This window comes from Ascaphus truei, chromosome 16, assembly GCF_040206685.1.
Source record: "Ascaphus truei isolate aAscTru1 chromosome 16, aAscTru1.hap1, whole genome shotgun sequence".
NCBI lineage: Eukaryota > Metazoa > Chordata > Amphibia > Anura > Ascaphidae > Ascaphus > Ascaphus truei.
Window position 1 is genome coordinate 28,817,914 of NC_134498.1, and position 22,872 is coordinate 28,840,785.

The 22,872-nt window shown below is 43.3% G+C and overlaps 1 protein-coding gene across 1 annotated transcript; it reads right to left on the reverse strand.

The window, feature by feature from the left end:
• Nucleotides 1-1,231: 1,231 nt before the first annotated feature.
• On the reverse strand, nucleotides 1,232-15,427 carry LOC142467331 (transmembrane protein 182-like). The gene is made up of 5 exons (XM_075572889.1): nucleotides 15,197-15,427; nucleotides 11,969-12,080; nucleotides 9,363-9,461; nucleotides 6,855-6,992; nucleotides 1,232-2,758 (listed from the first exon to the last, which is right to left on the reverse strand). The coding sequence occupies exons 1-5, from the start codon at nucleotides 15,338-15,340 to the stop codon at nucleotides 2,529-2,531; spliced, it is 723 nt and encodes a 240-aa protein (XP_075429004.1). The 5' UTR covers nucleotides 15,341-15,427; the 3' UTR covers nucleotides 1,232-2,528.
• Between the last annotated feature and the right edge of the window lie 7,445 nt (nucleotides 15,428-22,872).

Consider the following 22,872-nt stretch of genomic DNA (forward strand, 5'->3'; position numbering starts at 1 on the left):
GGTGTCGGGACGGAGCGAAGGTAAGTGTGGGCAAGCGGAGTCCGCGAGTCGTGACACAGACATTGTCCTAATAATAATAAATGTGACTTAAATGTCTTTTTGACTACTCTGATGTTTGTTCGTTTGCGGCAGGGTTCATTGTTCCCCCAGAAAACACAACATATCCCATTATAATACAGAATATCCCATTATAATGCAGAATATCCCATTATAATGCAGAATATCCCATTATAATACAGAATATCCCATTATAATACAAAATATCCCATTATAATGCAGAATATCCCATTATAATGCAGAATATCCCATTATAATGCAGAATATCCCATTATAATGCAGAATATCCCATTATAATACAGAATATCCCATTATAATACAGAATATCCCATTATAATGCAGAATATCCCAGCTTCCATAGGATTCATTAGCTGTGATGGCGCAGAAAATCCCAGCATATCGCGCCATAAGGGAAAATGAAGCCTACTGCATCTGTATGAGTATGTATGTGCCTGGCTGCTTATCCTGAGGGACCTAACTCCAATATTATGAAGACATACATGCCCCTAATCATAGCTGGTCCTTCTTTCTTTACGGAGACAAGAAAAAAAGCAATAAAGATTCTTGGAATTGGAAGTATGTGTTCAAAAGTTGCCGGATTTAGGAAAAACTGGAGGAGACTGGTTTTCTTTGTATTATAATCCACAATCTACACAGTCTACATCTGCGTCGCCCCAAAGGCAGACGACGCCTGAAAGGGTTCCCCCAAGAGCTGCTCCCCTCTGCACAGAACCAGCGTGCTAAGGGTTAATATCGGTGTTTGCTTACTGCTATGTGTCAACCCCGTCCACTGGAATGTTAATGACCCAGGAGGACAAAGGACTTTGAAACCACAGCTGCATTCAATCTGAACCCCTTCAGTCTACATCTGCATCACTCCAATGGCGGACAGCCTTTGGCGCAGCTGAAGGGTGTGAGCCATTTGCTGATTTTTGGTGATTTTAAAGCTGCTCTATTTCAATCTGAAACTCACCAGCCTTTTTATCCCCTGCACCCAATTTTCCAACTCTAACTGTCCATGGAATGTCTGTGAATTGACTGTATAACCTCTGTTCTTTTCAGGTAACCATGTATTGTTATCATAACTCTGTGCCCAGGACATACTTGAAAACGAGAGGTAACTCTCAATGTATCACTTCCTGGTAACACATTTTATAAATAAATAAATCTACGATTGTATTTGATGGTGACAGAGTTTTTTCAGATTTAATTGCAATTGTCTGTGGGTCACGGTAAAATGTAACTAGAAGTCCTGCATACATTATTTACCAAATCATTATAACATACACCTCAGTGCCAAAGTATCAGGATACTTTGATCCACATTTTCCCATTTCAATCAGCAAACATTGCAGGGATGTGGGAGCTTGGAGCAATAGGAGAAATCTGAGGCAGATTACGTGATGCACTTATAATAATGACATTTATCAAATTCTCTTGCTACAGTTTCTCATTATTTTGTGATTCTAGAAGAGTTTCCCGTATGGTCTGACACAAACTTATCTTCCTAAGAAACTTGAACATTTCTTACTTTTGATAGACACTAAAGGATGAACTAGTTTTTTCAGTCACTTCGTTAATCCTGCTAAAAGTCAGTTTGACACAGAAATCCATTTGTTGCAAGAGGCCCTACTGTACTATATCATAAATACAATTAATTTCTATGGCCCATATCATGTTGTACCATAAATAACACTCTACATTTACAGAAATATCATTAAAGCTATGAATTCACGAACACACAAACAAACTTTCACAAAGCAGTTGTTAGATCTGTTGATCAGGATTAAAATTAGACCGTTCAGAGTTTGTCAAGTTGATCTTTTAAATAACATTAGCAGGCAAATGACATTGAACCACAGATTAAGTCAATGCAGAATAGATTCCTCCTAAACGTTTTAATGTGATTGCAGGGACTCTCACTGATTTAAGCAATGGTAAAAACCCACTTCTTATATATTACCGTATCAGTCCTTTTGTTAGATTTCCTTGACATTTTATTGGAAGTTAATAATACACTAGCACATGGGGTGGCCATCTCCAGTCCTCAAGGGCCACCAACTGGTCAGGTTTAAGAAAATCCCTGCTTCAGCACAGTGGCTCAATGATTGAGCCACCTGTGCTGAAGCAGGGATATCCCCAATACCTGGCCTGTTGGTGGCCCTTGAGGACTGGAGTTGGCCATCCCTACACTAGCACGTACCACAAACAGCATCTCTAGGTATATTCGTATACATACACGGTAACACTGAAAACATTACAGAACTCAACCATGTGTATTACTCATTCCATTTTGAAAATGACGTGCATGCTTGTAGGATTTGCTTTATATTGTCTCCCACACTAACTCTTAATCAGGTTCTCACAGCTGGCTGCTTATGAATATAGACATAAAATGTCCCTTCTCTAAATTGCTCTGTGCCCAGATCTATGGTAAAGAATCTTCTTTTAATGTTTCTCAAGTTGTCCTATTTATTTCTCTTCTGGACGAATGCTTCGACCGATAAAGAGGAACAGAAGTCCGGAGAGTAAGACCAGAGGCGTCCCGGCGGCAGCAAACATAAAGGACCATCCATAATACACATGGATATGAGTATCGGGCAGGCATTTCTGAATTCTTTCTAGGAGAATGTACTTCTGCAGATCAGCCGCAAACTCCTTCCACATGACGAAGAGAATTAGCAGCAGGGCCAGCAAACCTCCTGAAGATAAGGTTATAAGCCATCCATTAGTTCACAATTTCCGTTGCATAGAAAAAACGTTGGATATAAGTATATTTACGGATAATCAAGTTAACATGTAACTATAACCTCTTAAGTTAGGGGTGGCTAATGCCAGTGCTCAAGGGCCACCAACAGGTCAGGTTTCCAGGATATCCCTGCTTCAGCACAGGTGGCTCAATCAGTGGCTCAGATGTATCGGGTACCAAAAATATAGATTGTAAGATCATCTGGGCAGGGACTGTTTAGGTAAAAATTCCTATGTATAATGCTACGTGCATTGGGAGAAAAGCGCTATAAGAAATAAAATTATTATTATTATTCTACTTGTATGGTTTGGGAAATGGGCCAAATGTGACTGAGTGAATCAAAACTTCACAAAACTTTGCCTATATTCACATGTTCCAAGGAGAAGGCGTCTATGTTTCAAGGCAATTCTGGCACAAAACCAGAGCATTGTCATCCTGCATCTATGTATCAAACTATGTTGCCCCATCTGCCCCAGCTTGCACCTTGGGGAGAGTCAGTAGGAGGAGTTGGGGGGAGTTACATGGTGCACATATTATAATGAGATGTATCATATGCTGTGTCTCTGTCCCAGCTTGCACTTTACGGAGTGTTAGTAGGAGGAGTTGGGGGGAGTTACATGGTGCACCGATTATAATGAGATGTATCACATTCTGCGTCCCTGCCCAGCTTGCACCTTGGGAAGAGTCAGGAGGAGGAGTTGGGAGGCGTAGGGGGGAGGGGAGTTACAAGGTGCATAGTTTATGAGATGTATCACATTCTGCGTCTCTGTCCCAGTTTGCACCTTGGGGAGAGTCAGTAGGAGGAGTTGGGGGGAGTTACATGGTGCACAGATTATAATGAGATGTATCACATTCTGCGTCTCTGCCCCAGTTTGCACCTTGGGGAGAGTCAGTAGGAGGCGTTGGGGGGAGTTACATGGTGCACAGATTATAATGAGATGTATCACATTCTGCGTCTCTGCCCCAGTTTGCACCTTGGGGAGAGTCAGTAGGAGGAGTTGGGGGGGGGGAGTTGCATGGTGCACAGATTATAATGAGATGTATCACATTATGTGTCTCTGCCCCAGCATGCACCTTGGGGAGAGTCAGTAGGGGGCGTTGGGGGAGTTACATGGGGCACAGATTATAATGAGATGTATCACATTCTGCGTCTCTGCCCCAGTTTGCACCTTGGGGAGAGTCAGTAGGGGGCGTTGGGGGAGTTACATGGGGCACAGATTATAATGAGATGTATCACATTCTGCGTCTCTGCCCCAGTTTGCACCTTGGGGAGAGTCAGTAGGGGGCGTTGGGGGAGTTACATGGGGCACAGATTATAATGAGATGTATCACATTCTGCGTCTCTGCCCCAGCATGCACCTTGGGGAGAGTCAGTAGGGGGCGTTGGGGGAGTTACATGGGGCACAGATTATAATGAGATGTATCACATTCTGCGTCTCTCCGCACCATTCTTTTACCAAAATTAAATTTTCAAACAAAAAGCCTCTGTATCTGAAGCAGCGTAAATCTAACTTTCAACATCAAATGTACAAAACGGTTCTCTACGTTGATACATCGACCCCCAAATATTAGCAAATATTGGGATCGAGAGGCCCTCTAAGTACTTTCATTTCTATAAAAGTTTCATATCTTTGAGACTTGTTCGACAGCCGCTACTGTCCAACATTTGCCAAAGTTGCAAACCAGCGTATATTATTCACCCAACTCTATTACAAATAACAATAGACCCTTTAACCCTTTCAGAGCTTCGACCAGCTCATTAATACATGGTCACGGTATTTTCATACTGCTGTCCACATGATTATCAAATGTTTTATAAGGGACAAAATACACACACAGCGAAAGTTGCTGTACGTTCATCACTTGCAGTGATAATACTGTATATTTGCATCTCCCTTTCTCATGTCATGTCGAACTATTTTCATTTAACTAGACATGCTGTTGAGCTGTTGTACATCCATTTTTTTTTTTTTTTAGAAATGCATTGTCTGCTGAGCGGAAAATTAGCAAAACGATCTATCTTGGCCTCTGTCCAGTAGGAAGCTGCCAAAGGAAATAATCCCCTTCTGTGCTGAAGGGGCCCTTAATTCATTAAGAAGCTGTGCATTGGTAATCCTTCCACTACCAAAAATGGTTCACCTTTTCACTGCCAAAATCTCTCTTCAAGCATGTCTTCCTTATTCTGTTGGGGTTTCCCTTGTCAGTATTTCCGCCACTAAACTGAGCTGTATTTACAGTGGAGTTGTAGTACCTCGGAAGAATTAGCAGCAATAACATTGAACTCTGGTGTTATTACCTCATAAAAGGGTCTGTCCTCGATAAGTGGATACCTGGAAGTATCGTCCAGTTATGAGCTACCTGTGCGTAATGTGATGAGCAGCAAGGTAACACACGGTTAATGATACGTTGGCTTCCATGCAAATGAATGGAAATTAAAACGGTGTTAACCATGTGCTCCTCGTCCTTTTCCCCATATTAATAGTGGGCGAGGGGAGACGTTTAGGACAGAGGTCAGCAACTCCAGTCCTCAAGGACCGCTAACAGTGCAGGATTTAAGGATAGCCTCTCATTAGCACAGGTGGCCCAATCATTTTGACGGCACCACCTGTGCTCTAGCAGGGGTATCCGTAAAACCTGCACTGTTAGTGGTCCTTTAGGACTGGAGTTGGGGACCTCTGCTTTAGGACATCTGCCCACAATAATCAAATGGCCATCACTGGACTATCATGCGTCATACTGTTTACAAAGTGTCGGCCTACTTCTATTCATACTTTCAAAGGTGAAGCCCTAATTAAAATAATATTTTGTTAATGAAACGAACTGGAACTGGCATGTACAGTATGACATGTCCACTATTTGCAGAACTTCTAACACTTTGCACATAAAAATAAGAGAACAGTGTAATTCTACTGGTGCTGGCCCGAGGTGCTTCCAAGCAATCCACAAGAACGTCTCCCAACCTATGCAGCATGCCACAGATATACAGTGTTCTGTTTCACAGGCACAGGACCCAAAAACATTCGCCAAATAGGCTATGGACGGTATGCATTTGTCACGTGTGTTCCACATTTCAGTATTTGTTTAATATCGTCGTTGTGGAGGTAAAACACAATAAGTGAATTTTGGGCAAAAACGCACTAAATGCACTTTTCTGACTTGGAATTTCTTGATATTTCTATTGAAAAAAAACGAATTAAAGACGCCCAATCTTCAGAACTTGTGCATTTTTAAATACAGCATTTTTCATGTCAAAAAAGAACATTTAATCACCTTTTCCTCGGTACTCAAGGAATGCAGTTAAGGACTTTTACCGTAACAACGATGATATATTTGTTTAAGTTGAACTCGGGAACCCATCCTTTGAAGAGCGCTATGACATAAAATAGACCATATGTATTTCTTTCATTAGGAGATAGATGCGTACTAGGGGAATACGGCTGCTTTGATTCAAATGGTGCAGGGGTCAGGTCTCAGTTTCAGCACTGAAGGTGTTAAGTTAGTTTGGAAGAATTTACTATGTAACTAATCATCTTTTTCAAGCCCCTAAAACATTATTCTGCATTCATATTTTATCAACAAATGCCCAGTGCCAAATAACTTTGAAATAAGATCTGTGATCAAGGGGAGAGAGGCCGGGAAACTCATTGGCCAAACAAAAGTATATTTTGGGATGAGTTTGTGGGGTTGCACCTTCAAATGGTTTCATAGAAGAATGAACAGATGATGACTTAATTATCATTTGCACTTTGGCATCTCTGTGTGATTTTTGCATTTGTGGCTCATTCGTTCCATTCGCAGCCAAACCCCCATTCACAAAGGAAAAGATGGAACGGACATTAAAATATGTCATTTTTTTCTGTAACGCAAGATCTGTATTAAAAGTTTCATAATAGTTTTAAATAAAAGAAAACAAAGCCCTGTATCTAAGGAGTTGAGTTTGTTGACGTGATTCTCATAAATCAGCCGTGTTCCTTCCCTTCAGACACACTAACACCGGATTTGGCATTCAAGGCATCAGTGTATCTAATTACTGAGACTTGGCAACTTACCAGAAGTGATGAGGAATCCGCCTCCCACTTTATAGAGCCGGGCAGCCACAAAGGGAACGGCACACACCAACAGCAATCCTCCCACCAGACTGGCAGCAACAGCTAGTATGATGAATGCCGTCCAGAAGCCTCTGTACACTGGCAATTAAAACAAATACATTTTTTTTTTAAAGTAGTGTAATCCCTCAGTAGTCAGGTTAGTCTTCAGCCGTGGCCAGTCTTCAGGAAGCTAAAGGCTTGTGCTGCTACGGTTAGCACTAAATATACTTTGTAGATGCAGTACCATTATAATCTGTGCTACATGCTCGGCGGTCATCTTCGTGTCTGCATTAAAAGACAATAAGATTATACAATAGCCAGTCAAAGTATCATATTGAGGTACCCCGTGCCCTCTGTTCAATGATTGTGATTGATGGACCAATGTAGAGTGGTTTTCTCGTGGTCAGTGGCTGTTTTATAAAACCGTACTGTTCATTTGACTAATTTCTGAGCTTTATTTGGTTTTAATTGTTTTACCCTGCTAGCCGTCAGTGCAGTCTTTCTTCTTGTTCCCATTGGTGGAAGGTCAGATCCTTCAGCTAAGTATATATTAGCGTGCTTGCTGAGTTCATAAATTAAATTTATACATACACTAATTCCCCCCAAAAGTTGTATTGAAGATTTATCACCTTCCCCGTTGCATAAGCAAAAAAAAGAGTTATGAGAGACGTTACAGCTCCCGTCAGCGCCATGTGGTGCGTTAACACAATGGTTAAGGCGATAACGCGTGCATTATTTAACACGTTATTTTGCTCTAATGGGGGTAATACATCTGCCACATCTGTACTATTTATTTGTCACTGTGCTGACAAAACAACCTGATAATTCACCGGTACTTAAGCCTTAATCATCCCTAGTGTGGAAATGAAAGGGTCAGACGGTATTGCAAACTGGGTTAACCCAAGGTCAAAACACCGCCATAGAAGGAAAGGGAGCAGATGGTCGAATTTCCAGGAAGAAACACTGGGAAGATGAGATTTACATAGGGACAAAGCTATTACCACATTATGAAGTATAGACACAGAATACTGAATATTGGGCTGTGTTTCAAATGTCAAGCACAAGGTTATATACAATGTTTGTTTACAAGAAATCCCAAAGAGACTAATTATGAACCTAAAGGTAATTTCAGGGCACCTCCACAATATGATCATCCATTCCATGAATGAAACTGCGCACATGTAACAGTGTTACCTATATGGTTCCATGTTTATGGGAAGATCAATTTCCTCTGAAATCTTCTCGACTGCGGCACGTATTTACTGTATTGTAAATCAAAAAGTCCTGCAGAAGGGCTATTCTTTCTCTTTTTATCACCAAAGTGCAGTATATTTGCAGCTGATGCAGCAGTCACACGAATAAAGTGACACAGTTCAGATTGTGATTGTGTTTTGTGCATGTATATAAATACAAGCTGAGTTATTATCATACTGTATATACAATATATCAAACACCAACGCATTTATTTTTTTTTAATCATTATGCCTTTGCAAATATAGATAATATTCCAGCAGTAAACAGAAAAGCTCTGAGTAATCAGTCCTGGAAGAGGTCCTAATAGGCAGCGGGATGGTCCCATTGCAAAGATTGATATACAGAGACAGATGGTATATGTCCTCTGTGTGAGGGCTTTACAAGAAAAGCCCAGTATACACATTGTATAGATATTTGAAATTGTGTGGAACCGCGCCAAGGGGAGGCACCTACAGTTCTGAGTGTTTTAACCCTCACATTGAGTAACAATAGGCTAAGTTAACCTTTACAGTGCCGGGAATCCGGGAAATAAGCAGGGTGTGGTAATAGTAGATTTTAAGAAAAAAAAAATGTTATCTACTGTATATTACTCCATGTACAGTCATTCTCTATTTAACAACATATGGACTATTCACTGTAAAAAATATATCAAAGTAGTACTGTCTCCTGTACGGCTACAAATACCCACAACCCCCTGTAAGTGACGTTAGGCTTGTAATGTAGTGCGCGCGCGTCAATGATAATTTCAGGGTGTGAGCCTGAAATTGCTACACCTGAGACGCATGCGCATGACCGTGAGCGATGGCGCGGCAGATCTGCGGAAACACAAGAAATTCGTATTTTTGCTCTGCTGCCGCACCACGTGACTCTGCGAGCCAATCACAGCGCGGCCTAACGCTGTGATGTCAGAGCCACGCCCCCTAGCTGCGTACATCACTGCTTGCGCTATAGAAACAAAACGTGCGCGCCACGTGCACGAGCAACGCCATGCGCCCGCACGCGCACCAGCACACACTATATTACAAGCCTTACTTGTGATGCAAATGCTTGTTCTCTAGTGTACCGCAGAACTGTCTAACTTTGATGAGGGTCAAATGCAGCACTAATACACTTTCAATGCAAAACCAATATATGCTATATTATATGATAGGGTTGTGCAGAAACCTCAGCTCAAAGCGCCTGCAAAGCTAAATAAAACATTTTAAGATGGCATACCTGCAGTGGCATCATAAGAGGGGTGCGGAACTGGTCCTTGAGCGATTGGCATAGGGAACAGGTAGCCTGGGATGCAATGTTTGGGATGTGCTTGGCTGGCTTCAAAAACAAATGGTTGGTGCAGATTAAAACATCGGTTGAACCACACAAACGTATCTCAGTCATTGTAAATCACAAACAAGTATTCACTTGATAAACGCCCCAATACGAATTGATAATGCTTGTTGAACTTTAGATCAATGAATTAGCTATACTGGTTTTGTACATTATTTCTTTATTTAACCCCTGGGAGGCTGTGCAACACATACACAGTATGTTACGGTATCATGATATGAAAGGGTTAAGAACACCGCATCAAAATGGGATATATATCTGATTAGAACAGTCACTTATTGACAGCATACAGTATTTATTGAGTTTGACAACTGATAATCCACAACATCTAACACAATCTGATACAGCACATATTGATCAGCGCAGGGTATGAAAGAATTATGGTTCTTGCATGAAGTATGTTTCAAATTGTATAAATATATACAGGGTTATCCATTAAACTGCAGTTGTGCCAATCGGAGGATTATCGCATGGAAACTCCCGTTGAAGTCTCTATCGGCATTATCTTAGTTTAATGATTAACGCTAGTAGTGTTTTATGAAGATGCCGTCATGACGATTATTATTAAAGATGAACAGTGTATGTCTCCAATTGTGTTCATCATTGTTTGCAGTATCGAGCTGAGCCTACGGTTCTAGATCAGATGCGGGGTTCCGGGCGTCTGAACAGGCTGAAGGGCGTCAGTGACGGAGCCTCGAGTGCACATGTCTCTGTCTTATTTCTCTGTTGTTAAGTTGAATTTATTTGTGTTAGAGCATAGTGTGACCATGAATAAAGAAATAAAACCTGGAAATGAACAGCAGAACAGGACTTTGTAATACGTGTAGTCATCCTATAATCTGACTGCACGACCCCATCTCGCTCCCCCATACAAAACTGGCGCAATCAATGTCAATAAGGGAAAATAAAGGCATTTTGGAAAAAATATAGTAGCAGATTAAAGTGAGACTATTGAATTAAAGGTTTGCAGTCAATTAAAATATGATGGAGCATTTTAATTTATCTTGTTTTATAATGAAACCCCTTTTAATGCCACAGAGACATACAATACATGGTTCAGCTATGGGTAGGGAGCTTCCCCCTCTGGCAGAGAAGGGGTGAAGATATTTTGAGTTATATTAAGTTATTGCTACTAAAGGTGGTTCTACAAGCTATTGAATCATAAGGTGTACTTAGTTTTTCACACATGGCTTTTCCATTTTCGCTTTATTTTTGTTAAATAAATCATGACACGGTGTAATATGTCATGTGTTGTTGTTGTTCATCTGATGTTGTATTTACCTAGTTTCAAGACCTGCTAAGGAACAGATGATTGTTATTATGTCCTGATATGTAAAACCATAGAATTCAAAGAGAGTGTACTTTCTTTTTCACACAACTGTATGTTCCTCTTAAAGTCTGTGAAACGGTGATCTACAGCGCTGTTCAAGAGTGGGGACCTGTAGGGGTTAACTCTTGCAAACTGGGCCGGAATGACATCAGAGTTTGGTATTGTAGGCCTGGACTCTGTGATGGGATTAGACTCATTGTTGAGGAACCAGGGAGAGGTCGACCACCTGCTGAGTGGACTTGTTCTACAAGAAAGCTGTAAGCCCTGGGGCTGTATCTGTATGGTTTGCCTGTGGAAGGGGATTGTATCAGCATTATCCTGGCCCACCTTCAACCCCAGTAATCTCATCAACCGGGTCTAGGGCCGTGTGCAGAGACCAGGAATATTGTTCCTTCACAGACAAGCTGGCATAGCCCTGATTGGGACAGGGGTATAAATATTCCTTCTCCCCAGCCTCAAGAGAGTCATTCTGTACTGGTTATACTTGGTGAAGGTTGTGTGATCACAGGGGACTTGCAGAACCGCTGTAAAGGAAGAGCTGACAGGGAGTTGAAGGGAACTGAGAAGATACTGTCCAGGGGTCTGGAGCATCCGTTGTTGCTGTGTGCAGCATTGGCTGGAACTGTTTGGAGTGAAGCAATTGTGGGGAATTTAAAAATGCTAGCCAGCAGAGAGAAGGGCAGTGCTGCCCATACTACAGATAACAGCGGCGCAAGTTGGGAACGCGTATTGGGGTAAGATTCTAGACGGAGGTCCCCGCACCTAGGACTTTAGGTTGTTCCCCCAGTTGGGTGAGTTTGTGTGGGTGGTTTATGTACTGGAAGTTTGTGGAAACTTTTTCCAATAAATTCACTTTTGTTCAACTCTACAGTTCTGTCTAGTGTATTGATCCCTGGTGTAAATTGTCCTGGTCTCCCGTGACAGTAATATCTAACTGGGAAAATAATGCAGAGAACAGAATTATAAAGCATTTGGCAACCATTGTTAGAGTACAAGGAAAAAGGGTGTGAACATGGAATATTATTTTTGCAAAGTTTGCTGGATGATCTTACAAGTGCAGTAATTAATTACAATGGCAAAAGGAAAGAGAAGGAGACATGTGCAGTTGACAAAGTTACCGTAAGTATAATACATACAAGTTACCGACTGCAACAATACTCACTGAACCAGAAGTTCCATATAGTCTCTTGGAAATCCTCCCCATTGAACCAGCACCGCCAAAAAAAGCCCTCATGGTGGAACGTGAGGGCACTTCTTCCAGAATCCGTTACATTCTCATTTTAGAAAAGAAGAGAAGCGTTAAATGCCATTAACTGCCGAGCAAGATATACACATCTATTGATAAAGTATATTACATAGAAAACCAGCAGGAACTCAAACTTAGCACACAACTTTCACAGCGCGTGGGACTCACCGTTATTCATGAAAAAAAGACAAACATAGTGCAGACGGGCTAATAGCAAACATTGAAAAGTGATCACAGATCTCTGAAATGCCCACTGACGTGGTACTAGAGTTAGTCAGGCGTATTCAGATAAATCTGATCAGGAACTTAGTGTTGTGAAATGTGCCTGAACCTCCCAATAATATGAGAGAGAAAAATATATAGTACGGATCAACTTTATCAGTAAAAAAAAAACATGGGCCATGATCGCCAACAGCTCACATGCTCCTAATGTTAAAATGGCAGTCACGGCGTCCCGATCAGGCCTTCGGTCACTGAGATGTTAACTGGCTTTTTTTCTTTCCCTCTATGGCTCCGTCGCGCTTCCGGTAGCAAGGGCGCAGGCAGAGAAATCTCAGCGGCTCTTTCCAAAGGGCAGGAGACTGCGGCGGACGACGGACAGCAGACACAGGTAAGGGACCACCCTACGCGTTTCACTCAAAACGGGTATGAGCTTCCTCAGGGGTGCATGGATATCGGCAGGTGCACTGGTCCACATTTGGATAGTCCCTGTTTACTACTTCACGGCGATGACATCTGTCTGTCGTCCGCCACCTGCCGCAGTCACCCGCACTTTGGAAAGAGCGGCTGAGTTTTCTCTGCCTACGCCCTTGCTACAGAACGCGTCTTCACCCGGGAACCCGGAAGCGCGACAGAGGGAAAGAAAAAAAAGCCAGACAACATCTCAGTGAGCGAAGGGCTGATCGGGACGCCGTGACTACAGGACCGCGAGTGGTCGAATTGCCATTTTAACATTAGGAGCATGTGAGTGAGATCACGGCTCATGTGTTTTTTACTTATAAAATTGATCTGTTTTACAGTATGTCTTTTTCTCTCATATTATAGGGAGGTTCAGGCACATTTCACAACACTAAGTTCCTGATCAGATTTATTTGAATACGCCTGGCTAAATCTACTACCCCGTGTGTGGGCATTTCAGAGTTTTGTGATCACTTTTCAATCTTTGCTATTAGCACATCTGCACTATATATATTTTTCCTTTTTTCATGAATCACGGAGAGTCCCTTGCGCTGTGAAAGTTTTGTGCTATCCATTCTATGTGATGATGGGAAACATCTCCTAAATCAGCTCAGCTCTCCTGGACGGTGATCATTTCTTTCACTTTTTTTCACTGTTTTACACGTTTCCACTATTTGGAATTTGAGTCTATTTGACAGTGTGTTATTTAAAGTGACACCTCGTTTGCGCTAATTTTTCTTTGCAGGAACCGAAATTGTATTTCTCCACACAATGACCTCTTTCTGCAAAAGACTTACAGTATCTGCTGCCATTGTGTACAGTACAGTGCGAAACAAAATATCGAATGAATACAGTTCAATGTGGATGTGAGGCATATTCTTGCAAGACTGCTAATCTCTGCTATCTGAAAATAAAATAATGATTTACAAAGCAGTATTGATGAACATTCACATATTTTACGTACCACACCGTAATAATTGGAAAAACAATATAAGCTGCTTCTGTATTTCACATTAAGGTAATGATTGATGATCAAGGAAAATCTTCTCATTTAACTTGAGCTCATCTTCATATCTCATTATCCTGGATTATTGCAAATTATGCCGTCAGTGTACAAATACAGGTAATAGGATTGGAGAAATCCAGTTGGTAAGAACTTTTGCCTCTAACATAATACAGGTATAACCAGATTAGAAGTCCTTTCCATAAAGGAGAAATGAGACTCCCGGTAATACCATAACTCAAATGTACATTGTAATGTTCTTTGATAAATAGTGTTAGAACAAATTGCATCCGGCAGTGCGTCAATAACGGCGTTAATGGTACTGCACCAAATTTTGGGGCTAAATGACGCACCAGCATTGCATTAACGCATGGAATAATATTGGCCATAACTGTGTATGGTGACTAATTATCATAGTTATTGTTGACCATTAACTGCAAGCCATGGTTCCCCAAATCAAGGGGAAACTTGGAGAGAGTACCAGAGAAGGTCTGGCTGCAAACAAGTAACTGCGAGCAAACTTTGCACAGATAGGTTTCAGATCGGTGGTCGTCTGTCCTGTGGGAACTCCAGATGTTCTAATGAATACCACTGTATCTCTACCACGAATATTCAAGGAGTCCATTGCTACGATTCTTTTTATTTCTTAACAAGCTGGCCCGCGCTTGTAGCACTAGCCACATAAATAGCCAGGAACAGGTTTTGTAAATAAGGTATTGTGCATTAAATGAGACACGTGTTGGAAATCCACCAGTTAGTTGCTTAACTACACCAATAGGTCCTTATATAACATATGCAAATATCTCTCAGATTTGTGGCTTTTTATCATAGTACAGCTATGTCAGAAATATACAGTGTACCAAGTAAGCTCATTAACACCATAACAGGGATATCATTAAGATTGCATTAACTCAATGTTGATGAAATATTTAAAGAAGAGCTTCCACCGACCTTGCCATAGGTAATCCTTTGTTTTACACACCAATTACTAAGCAAATTATCATAATCATTTCTGCCACCATGCCAGAGAAATTATACAGTACCTCTTATTAGAATTCCCCTATACTGTAAATTAGCATAAAAATAAATGTTGCATCAAAAGGTAGTGGTCGGTACTGTACTGTGTAGGACTAGAGTATAATCCAGGAGGCCAACCTCTCTTTTTAAATACAATTCATACTCTATGTATTAGATATGAGAACTCCCTTGTAGTACTGTACTGTACTTGTAGTGGGATAGCATCCTTTTAAACAATGAGGCAAATATTTAAAGACACCCTTTAAACAAAAAACATAATGTTTACTATATAAGCACAGGGAGATTTCCTTTTGAAGAATATTCACCTTTTTTATTTAAAGAAAATTGGTCTTTTACTGTAGGTTTGAAAATAAAATATAGTGATGTTCTGAACCCCAAAACACTGTCACACTTCTATCATACTTGCGTGTGATTATGTTGGTTACCTCTGCAGAAGTAGAAAGCTCGTCACGGTTCCCACAGTTCTCTGTTGCCAGAAGCCAATAGTCTGTCCCAAAAGCAATAAGGAACAAGAGAACCCCAATTCCGCCAACAATACCAGCTATCAAAGCAGCTATTCCAACTTTCATCTTTGTGTGTTGTACACAACAGAACACAGAGGGAATCAAAAGTGCAGAGAGAGTGCAGCAGAGGCAGGGACATAGAAGAAGGTGCTATTTTGGGATTCAGCTTTGCCTGTTTTAATGACTGGTGTGAGTTTCACAGAGGAGTGGTAGGGGAACTATTAAAAGCAGATGACCTTATTCATCTGAACAGTTGTGGCATGGAAGAACATCACAACTTATGACAAGAATGCAAAGTAAACATCTGAAGATAATTGTGGTTGTTGGGGGTTATTGCTGCACTTGTTATGTTCCGCGTGTTCACATAGAAGAAAAAATGCTTTGCACCAGGAGACGGCTGCACAGACCTATCTGTGACAATTAGGCCGCGGGCATGGTCAGCGCTTCGGCGCTGAGCCGCGCACACGCTTGGCAGTGAGCCCCTGCCGCCGCAATGAGAGCGGCTTTAGCAGGGGCTAGCGCACGCTTCCGCAGGCGTGCGGAAGCGTAGCTAACAAGAACATTTTAGTTTCAGCGCTGAGGGGAACGCAGTGCCGGTCACGTGAGCGGTTCGCCCAATGAGGGCGGACCAGCTCCGTGATGTCACTAGCCCGCCCCCCGACACACCCCCAGACGGTGCGCGAACTAAGGCCAGGGAAAGCACCCGCTTTCCCTCAGCCTCAGCGCGCCTCCGCACGGCTGAAGTCTCTATGGACTCAGCTTTAGAGTTGTGTGAAAGTCTTGAAATGTGCTTCACACATTGTTTTGTTGAATGTCTCTTAAAGAGGCAAGCCAATAAAAAAGTAGGATTGAAGCAGGGGGTCGACCGGAGCTGCACCCCATTAATTTCAGATCTACCTACCTCCGTAGGGGGTGCCGGTAGCCGCTCCGCCTGGACTAGCTGTGGCTCATGTAATGGCGGCTTCAAAGCTCCCGCGTTAAGTGGGCCAATGGGAAGCTGTGACATCATTTTTTTTAAACACATCACTTGAATTGCACCTTTAAATGACATTTCCTAACACTTTCCACAATTTTTGCAATTTCCACTCGATTTTCATGAAAATTGCAGTATTTGCAAACTTTGCCCCAAAGGAAGAAAAAAATTGTCCAAATTTGCCTGGTTTGAAAAACATTTGTGACAATTCCCCCCCGCATCTCTATTCCCAATATTTCTGTCTCTGCCCATTTGTCATTTACAGAGAAGTATCTGCTCAGATATGAGACGCTTGTGACGTTCCGCGGGGTAGAGATGCGATGAGTCGTGCGCTTTAATCCTCTTGAATGTTGGAATTCTGGATATAAGTTCTGGTCTGGTTATTGAACATAGGCAGGATGATTTGGGTGCTGTGCCCTCACTACAAGCTGCGTGTGTGGATGAGCAGGTTCCACATCCTGAACTACTCGAATTGCAAAGATTGTTTAGAAGTTCGGGTTGTGCTCTAAAACAGGGGTGTGCAATCTTTCTCCCCTGTGCCCCCTTGCCGGCTCTCCCCCCCCCCCTCCCCTGCCTGCACCCCCTCCCCTCCTTACCTTGGCTCCGGTGTTCTGACGTCACAACGTCATGTGACATCACGTTGCCTTGAGCCGTCTCGGCCAAGGTAAGGAACCTTATAGGCGCCTTCGCCACTCCCACGGCATCTAATTTAAATACCTTCGGGAAGAGTGGGGGGGCCTCTGTAAGCACCGCACCCAGCCCCCCCCCCCCCAGAAAATATCACGTCCCCCAGTTTGTGCACCCCCGCTCTAGAATGATCTTTTAGAATCTATGAGAAATTCTCATAAAAACCCGAGGAGCTTATCCTCGTTTTCCACCTTTTTTTTTTTTTTTTCAACTAGTTTGAAAAAAATGTCTTGCTTATTTAGACTTTTTTTTGCGACATAAATCTTAAATTACCAAAACCATTCAAGTTCCAGCAAAACCAAAGCATTCTATTTTTTTTAAAACCAAAGCCCCAGCGAAGGTGCCCACTCTTATCTGCAGGTCTGTTGGTATGTTAATAAGGTGTAGCCATTTGGCTGAGCTATTCTGACCATTTTTTCTACATACTGCAGACCCCTATTTAATATGGTGAAAAGAGGGAAATGCACAGTTAATAGTGCAATCATTTATATTCAAGGGAATAGAAAATTCAAGCATTATAGATCTTGTGCTCATCCCCATGTGTACTATATGGTATCAGGGCCGCAGACGGAGGAGGGGAAGAGAGCCGGGACCACCACCCAGTGGCAGATGGGGACCTGATATCTGGTCAGCTGGGCCCCTTCCTCTGCTGGGCATGTCCTTCCACCTCCCTGCTCAACCGCCCACGCCCCCTGCTCAATAACTCGTCTCCCCTTCTGCAATACATCCCAGCCCCCCTCCCCCTTTACAATAATCTGAGGCAGAAGACTTCTGTTCCTGGCCCTGGGTAAGCGGTCAGCGGTCGGACTCTGTCTGGACCAGATTATTAGATTATTATTTACGCTACCCCATGTTACACTATTATGCAGTACGTCCCGTCCCTGTAATGTCCCTTTGTATTTGCCCATACCTCTTCTGCTGGAAGACTTGCCAAGCATCTACTTACACAACCAATAAATAATGTTATGGAACAGATTATGACAATGTGTTTGGAAATGTTTAATATATAATTAAAGATGTTATTATCTTGTAATTGTGTCACTTGATAACTCAATACATTCTTGTGGTTTCTTCTTCTTCTTTTTTTTTTTTTTTTTACTAATCCAGATATTGTTTTTGATAAATGACCCTGGATGGGATTTCCTAATCCCAATGTTTTATTGTCCATTTTATTGTTATTTTTATTACCTATATAATACAGTACTTTTTTTGGTTAGGGTCTGTTCAGTGCCCTTGGGGTCTTTCAATGAAGGAGTATATAAAAACACAGCAAATAAGTAATGGTTTTGTACAGCTGAGAAGGGCCACTCCATTAAACAGGAGGGATAACTAATCTCATTAATTGGCACCGTGGTGCATTGTGTGTGGGCTCCCTAACTTTGTCACAATGAGTAATGTTCCCATAAAATGCAAGATCAGCTTTGCGTTTTACAGTGTGGTGTGTCTTTGGCATTTTCATACGACTCTATAGATCAAAACAATATTTGTCACAGCTAAATACAATACGAATAACTATCCTACACCTGTGTGAACTGACATTACAATGTAGCAATCTGTTGTAAACGTGTCTCATTGTGCGTGAACCCTGTTGGCAAAATAAAAAGAGGATTGGTAGACTTGAGATGTGGTGGGTGTGAGGTAAGGACTAAGAGACACGTGTGAGGCAAGTTAGATCTGTGCCGGAGGGTGAAGAAATAACCCAGATGGAGAGGGCAGGCTTATGTAGGGGGTGTGGGAGGTTACAATCCACTCAATAATATTCACGTAGATAAGGTCATCATACAGCAGGGAAGGCCAACTCCAGTCCTCAAGGGCCACCAACTGGTCTGGTTTTAAGGATATCCCTGGTTGCTCAATCAGTAGCTCAGTCAACTACTGAGGAGACTGTAAGGTGTCTTCCAGTATACAAATATTTTATGTAGTACCACTTCTTGCTGAATATAGCTCTCGATCTGGTAAAGAAGGTCCAGGTATTACTTCGGAGTTACCCAAATAACAGAATATCAGTATACACTGTTTGGTTACTCCCCCATCACCCCCATCCCCTACTTCCCCCTCCCTTCCCTTTTGAGAGGATCCAGACCATGACAATTCACCATATTTTGATAAGTTCCCCCATCGCCCCCATCCCCCTTCCCCCCTTCTCTTTGGTGTATTTGAGAGGATCCAGACCACGACAATTCACCCTATTTTAATACATAAAGTAATCCTTCCAAGTTTGGTTGTTCTAGGTCTTATAGTTTGGACGTACATACTGACACACACAGTCTGACATATATAGTAGATCTATATGTGAGTGCAGTTAGAAACTCCTGTGAGAGTACGTGGGAGAGCCAGGTAACCCTTTTTGTATTGACAGACGGTCATGCATTGAGTTGAAATGTAATTCAGAATGAATATGCAGTATGACTATGAAGTTAAACTTAGAATAGATTACATACTTATACCCACAAAACTGTAACACACAATCATGCAGCAAAACCACAGCAGACATACTATATTTGAAGACATAATTATGCATGATGCCAGATACATTGGATGCTCGCAGCACCGCACGTGAATTTATTGGAGATTACCAGGGTTGGGTTTCAGAAATATTCTTCCCAAAAAGTCCATTGCAAAGTATTTGTCATACAGCGCAGAACTGCAGTGTCCAGGGCTTGAGCTCAATAACTTAACACGCTCTGCGTGTGGGTCAGAACGCTGTGTAGGGGTCAGAGCACCCTGTGCAGGTCAGAGCTCTGCGTGTGGGTCAGAGCTCTGCATGTGGGTCAGAACGCTGTGTAGGGGTCAGAGCGCTCTGTGCAGGTCAGCGCTCTGCGTGCGGGTCAGCGCTCGGCGTGAGGGTCAGAACACTGTGTAGGGGTCAGAGCACTCTGTGCAGGTCAGCGCTCTGCGTGCGGGTCAGCATGCTACGCGCGGGTCAGCACATTGTGTAGGGGTCAGAGCACTCTGTGCAGGTCAGCGCTCTGCATGCGGGTCAGCACACTATGTAGGGGTCAGAGCGCTGCATGTGGATCTGCTCACTGCGTGCGGGTCAGCGTACTATGTGCAGGTCAGTGTGCTGAATGCGGGTCAGCGCATTGTGTAGGGGTCAGAGCGCTCTGTGCAGGTCAGCGCTCTGCGTGCAGGTCAGCGCTCTGCATGCGGGTCAGCGTGCTATGCGCGGGTCAGTGTGCTGAATGCGGGTCAGCGTGCTGTATAGGGGTCACATCGCTGCATGAGGGTCCGCGTGCTATGTGCAGGTCAGCGTGCTATGTGCGGGTCAGATCGCTATGTGCAGGTCAGCACGCTGTATAGATGTCCGCGTGCTATGTGCAGGTCAGCATGCAGCATGTGGTTCAGCATGTTATATAGGGGTCAGATCGCTGCGTGCGGGTCAGTGTATTATGTGCAGGTCAGCGTGCTATGTGCGTGTCAGCGTGCTGCGTGCAGGTCAGCGTGCTGTGTAGGGGTCACATCGCTGCATGCGGGTCAGCGTGCTGCATGTGGGTCAGCGTGCTGCATGCGGGTCAGCGTGCTGTATAGGGGTCACATTGCTGCATGCGTGTCAGTGTGCTATGTGCGTGTCAGCGTGCTGTATAGGGGTCACATTGCTGCATGCGTGTCAGCGTGCTATGTGCGGGTCAGCATGCTGTATGTGTGTCAGCGTGCTGTATAGAGGTCACATCGCTTTATGCGTGTCAGCATGCTATGTGCAGGTCAGCATGCTATGTGCAGGTCAGCATGCAACATGTGGGTCAGCGTGCTATATACGGGTCAGATCGCTGCATGTGGGTCAGTGTGTTATGTGCAGGTCAGTGTGCTATTTGCAGGTAAGCGCGCTGCATGCAGGTCAGTGTGCTATGCTCAGGTTAGCACGCTGCATGTGGGTCAGCATGCTATGTACAGGTCAACGTGCTATGTGCAGGTCAGCGTGCTGTATAGGGGTCAGATTTCTGCATGTGGGTCAGCGTGCTATGCGCAGGTCAGCACGCTGCGTGCGGGTCAGCGTGCTGCGTGCGGGTCAGCGTGCTGCGTGCGGGTCAGCGGGCTGCGTGCGGGTCAGCGTGCTGCGTGCGGGTCAGCGTGCTATGTGCAGGTCAGCGTGTTATGTGCAGGTCAGCGTGCTGTGTGCAGGTCAGCGTGTTATGTGCAGGTCAGCGTGCTGCGTGCGGGTCAGCGTGTTATGTGCAGGTCAGCGTGCTATGTGCAGGTCAGCGTGTTATGTGCAGGTCAGCGTGCTGTGCGCAGGTCAGCGTGCTGTGCTCAGGTCAGCGTGCTGTGCGAAGGTCAGTGTGCTGTGTGCAGGTCAGCGTGCCGTGTGCGGGTCAGCGTGTTATGTGCAGGTCAGCGTGCTGTGTGCAGGTCTGCGTGTTATGTGCAGGTCAGCGTGCTGTGTGCAGGTCAGCGTGCTGTGTGCAGGTCAGCGTGTTATGTGCAGGTCAGCGTGCCGTGTGCGGGTCAGCGTGTTATGTGCAGGTCAGCGCGCTGTATCCCACCTCAATGAAAATCATAGTATTTGATGACAAATAAGAACAGCTGGGCCTGGTCAGTTTCCCTATTTTCCCAAGTTACTGAGCCCTGATTGAGTCACCTGTGCTGAAGCTGGGATATCCTTAAATGGTGGCCCTTGAGGACGGGAGTTAGCTCCCCTGGCCTAGGACATAAGTAAGTAACATATGGAGCTTGTAGTGTTTTAGACAAGTGTAAGAAAGTACAAGTAACAGTAGGTTCATAAATGGTGGTGCGCTATGGCGATGCTTGTGAACGAGGTTTCCACGGGGTAACAGTTAATGGTATTTTGTATTTAGCCTACCGTTGGATAACCTGATTTAGGTGCTTTTCCCAGGATCACACACTGGCACTGAAATGTAATCCAAACGCTTAAACACTTTGTCTCCGCTGCCCAGTTTCTGCCTGTTTCACGTCACACGGATCTGCTTCATCCACAAAGAAATCGTTAAACGTCCCTCAATGAATCATGAAACTTAAAGCTGCGGTTCTTTTTTTTTTTTCATTTATTTTTTTACTTCAATAGTTTCATGTGGGCAATCTCTAATTACCTAAAGAACTGTATAGCTGCCGGTCAATTCGTTCTCTGTGTATTGATAGGCGAAATTTGGTGACATCATTAGTGAAGGGATATGTTTTTCTTCTGCTTCTGTCTCTCAGTGGAAGCTCATAAATATTCATGAGCACTCCTGCACTGACATGTGCTAGAGGGAGGGCTGACAAAGGGGTGTGCCAGGGCTTGTGACAGGACATGAAGGGGCAGTGCCTTAGCAAATGGCTGTTAAAATAGAATACAAGGAAATTGGTCTTTCAAAGTTGTTTTTTTTAAAACAGAAAATGCTAAAAGTATTTTTTCTTACTACAGAACTGATTTATTAAAAAAAACCACACATGCAGGATATTGCCTGAACTGCAGCTTTAAGAGGTATACTTTAGTCATTCAAAATTCAGAGACACCGCGTTCGTTACTACCAGAACTGATTCGTTTCCTCATTTAATGTGTCCCTGCCACAAATATATACATACGTTAAATGTTGTCCGTACACGTGGAGCAACATAATGATGACATTTTAACAACATTCTGGGCTCTTTGCATCTTGCATTGTTCTGATATTTGTTCTCCGGAGCTGTCGCAGTGAAGTAATCCAAATGAACCCGTTTGGTTACCCACCCTACAGATGGGAAGAAGTTCTGTTTGTGGTACAGCGTCACGACTCACCAGACTATTGTTGGCAGGAGTATAATCATAAAATCTAAAAGCTAGGTTCCAAGTGGCTCAGCGTTACAATTCAATGGAAAATCGACTTTGTGTTCAAAGATTTTACGAACTCCATTTGTTTGGTTTGTTTAATGTCTCGTTTGTGAATCCTTTAACGTTACAAAGAAAAATGTTTTTTTTTTGGTGGGAGGGGGAATTGTCATGTGGCCATATTTACTACGCAGT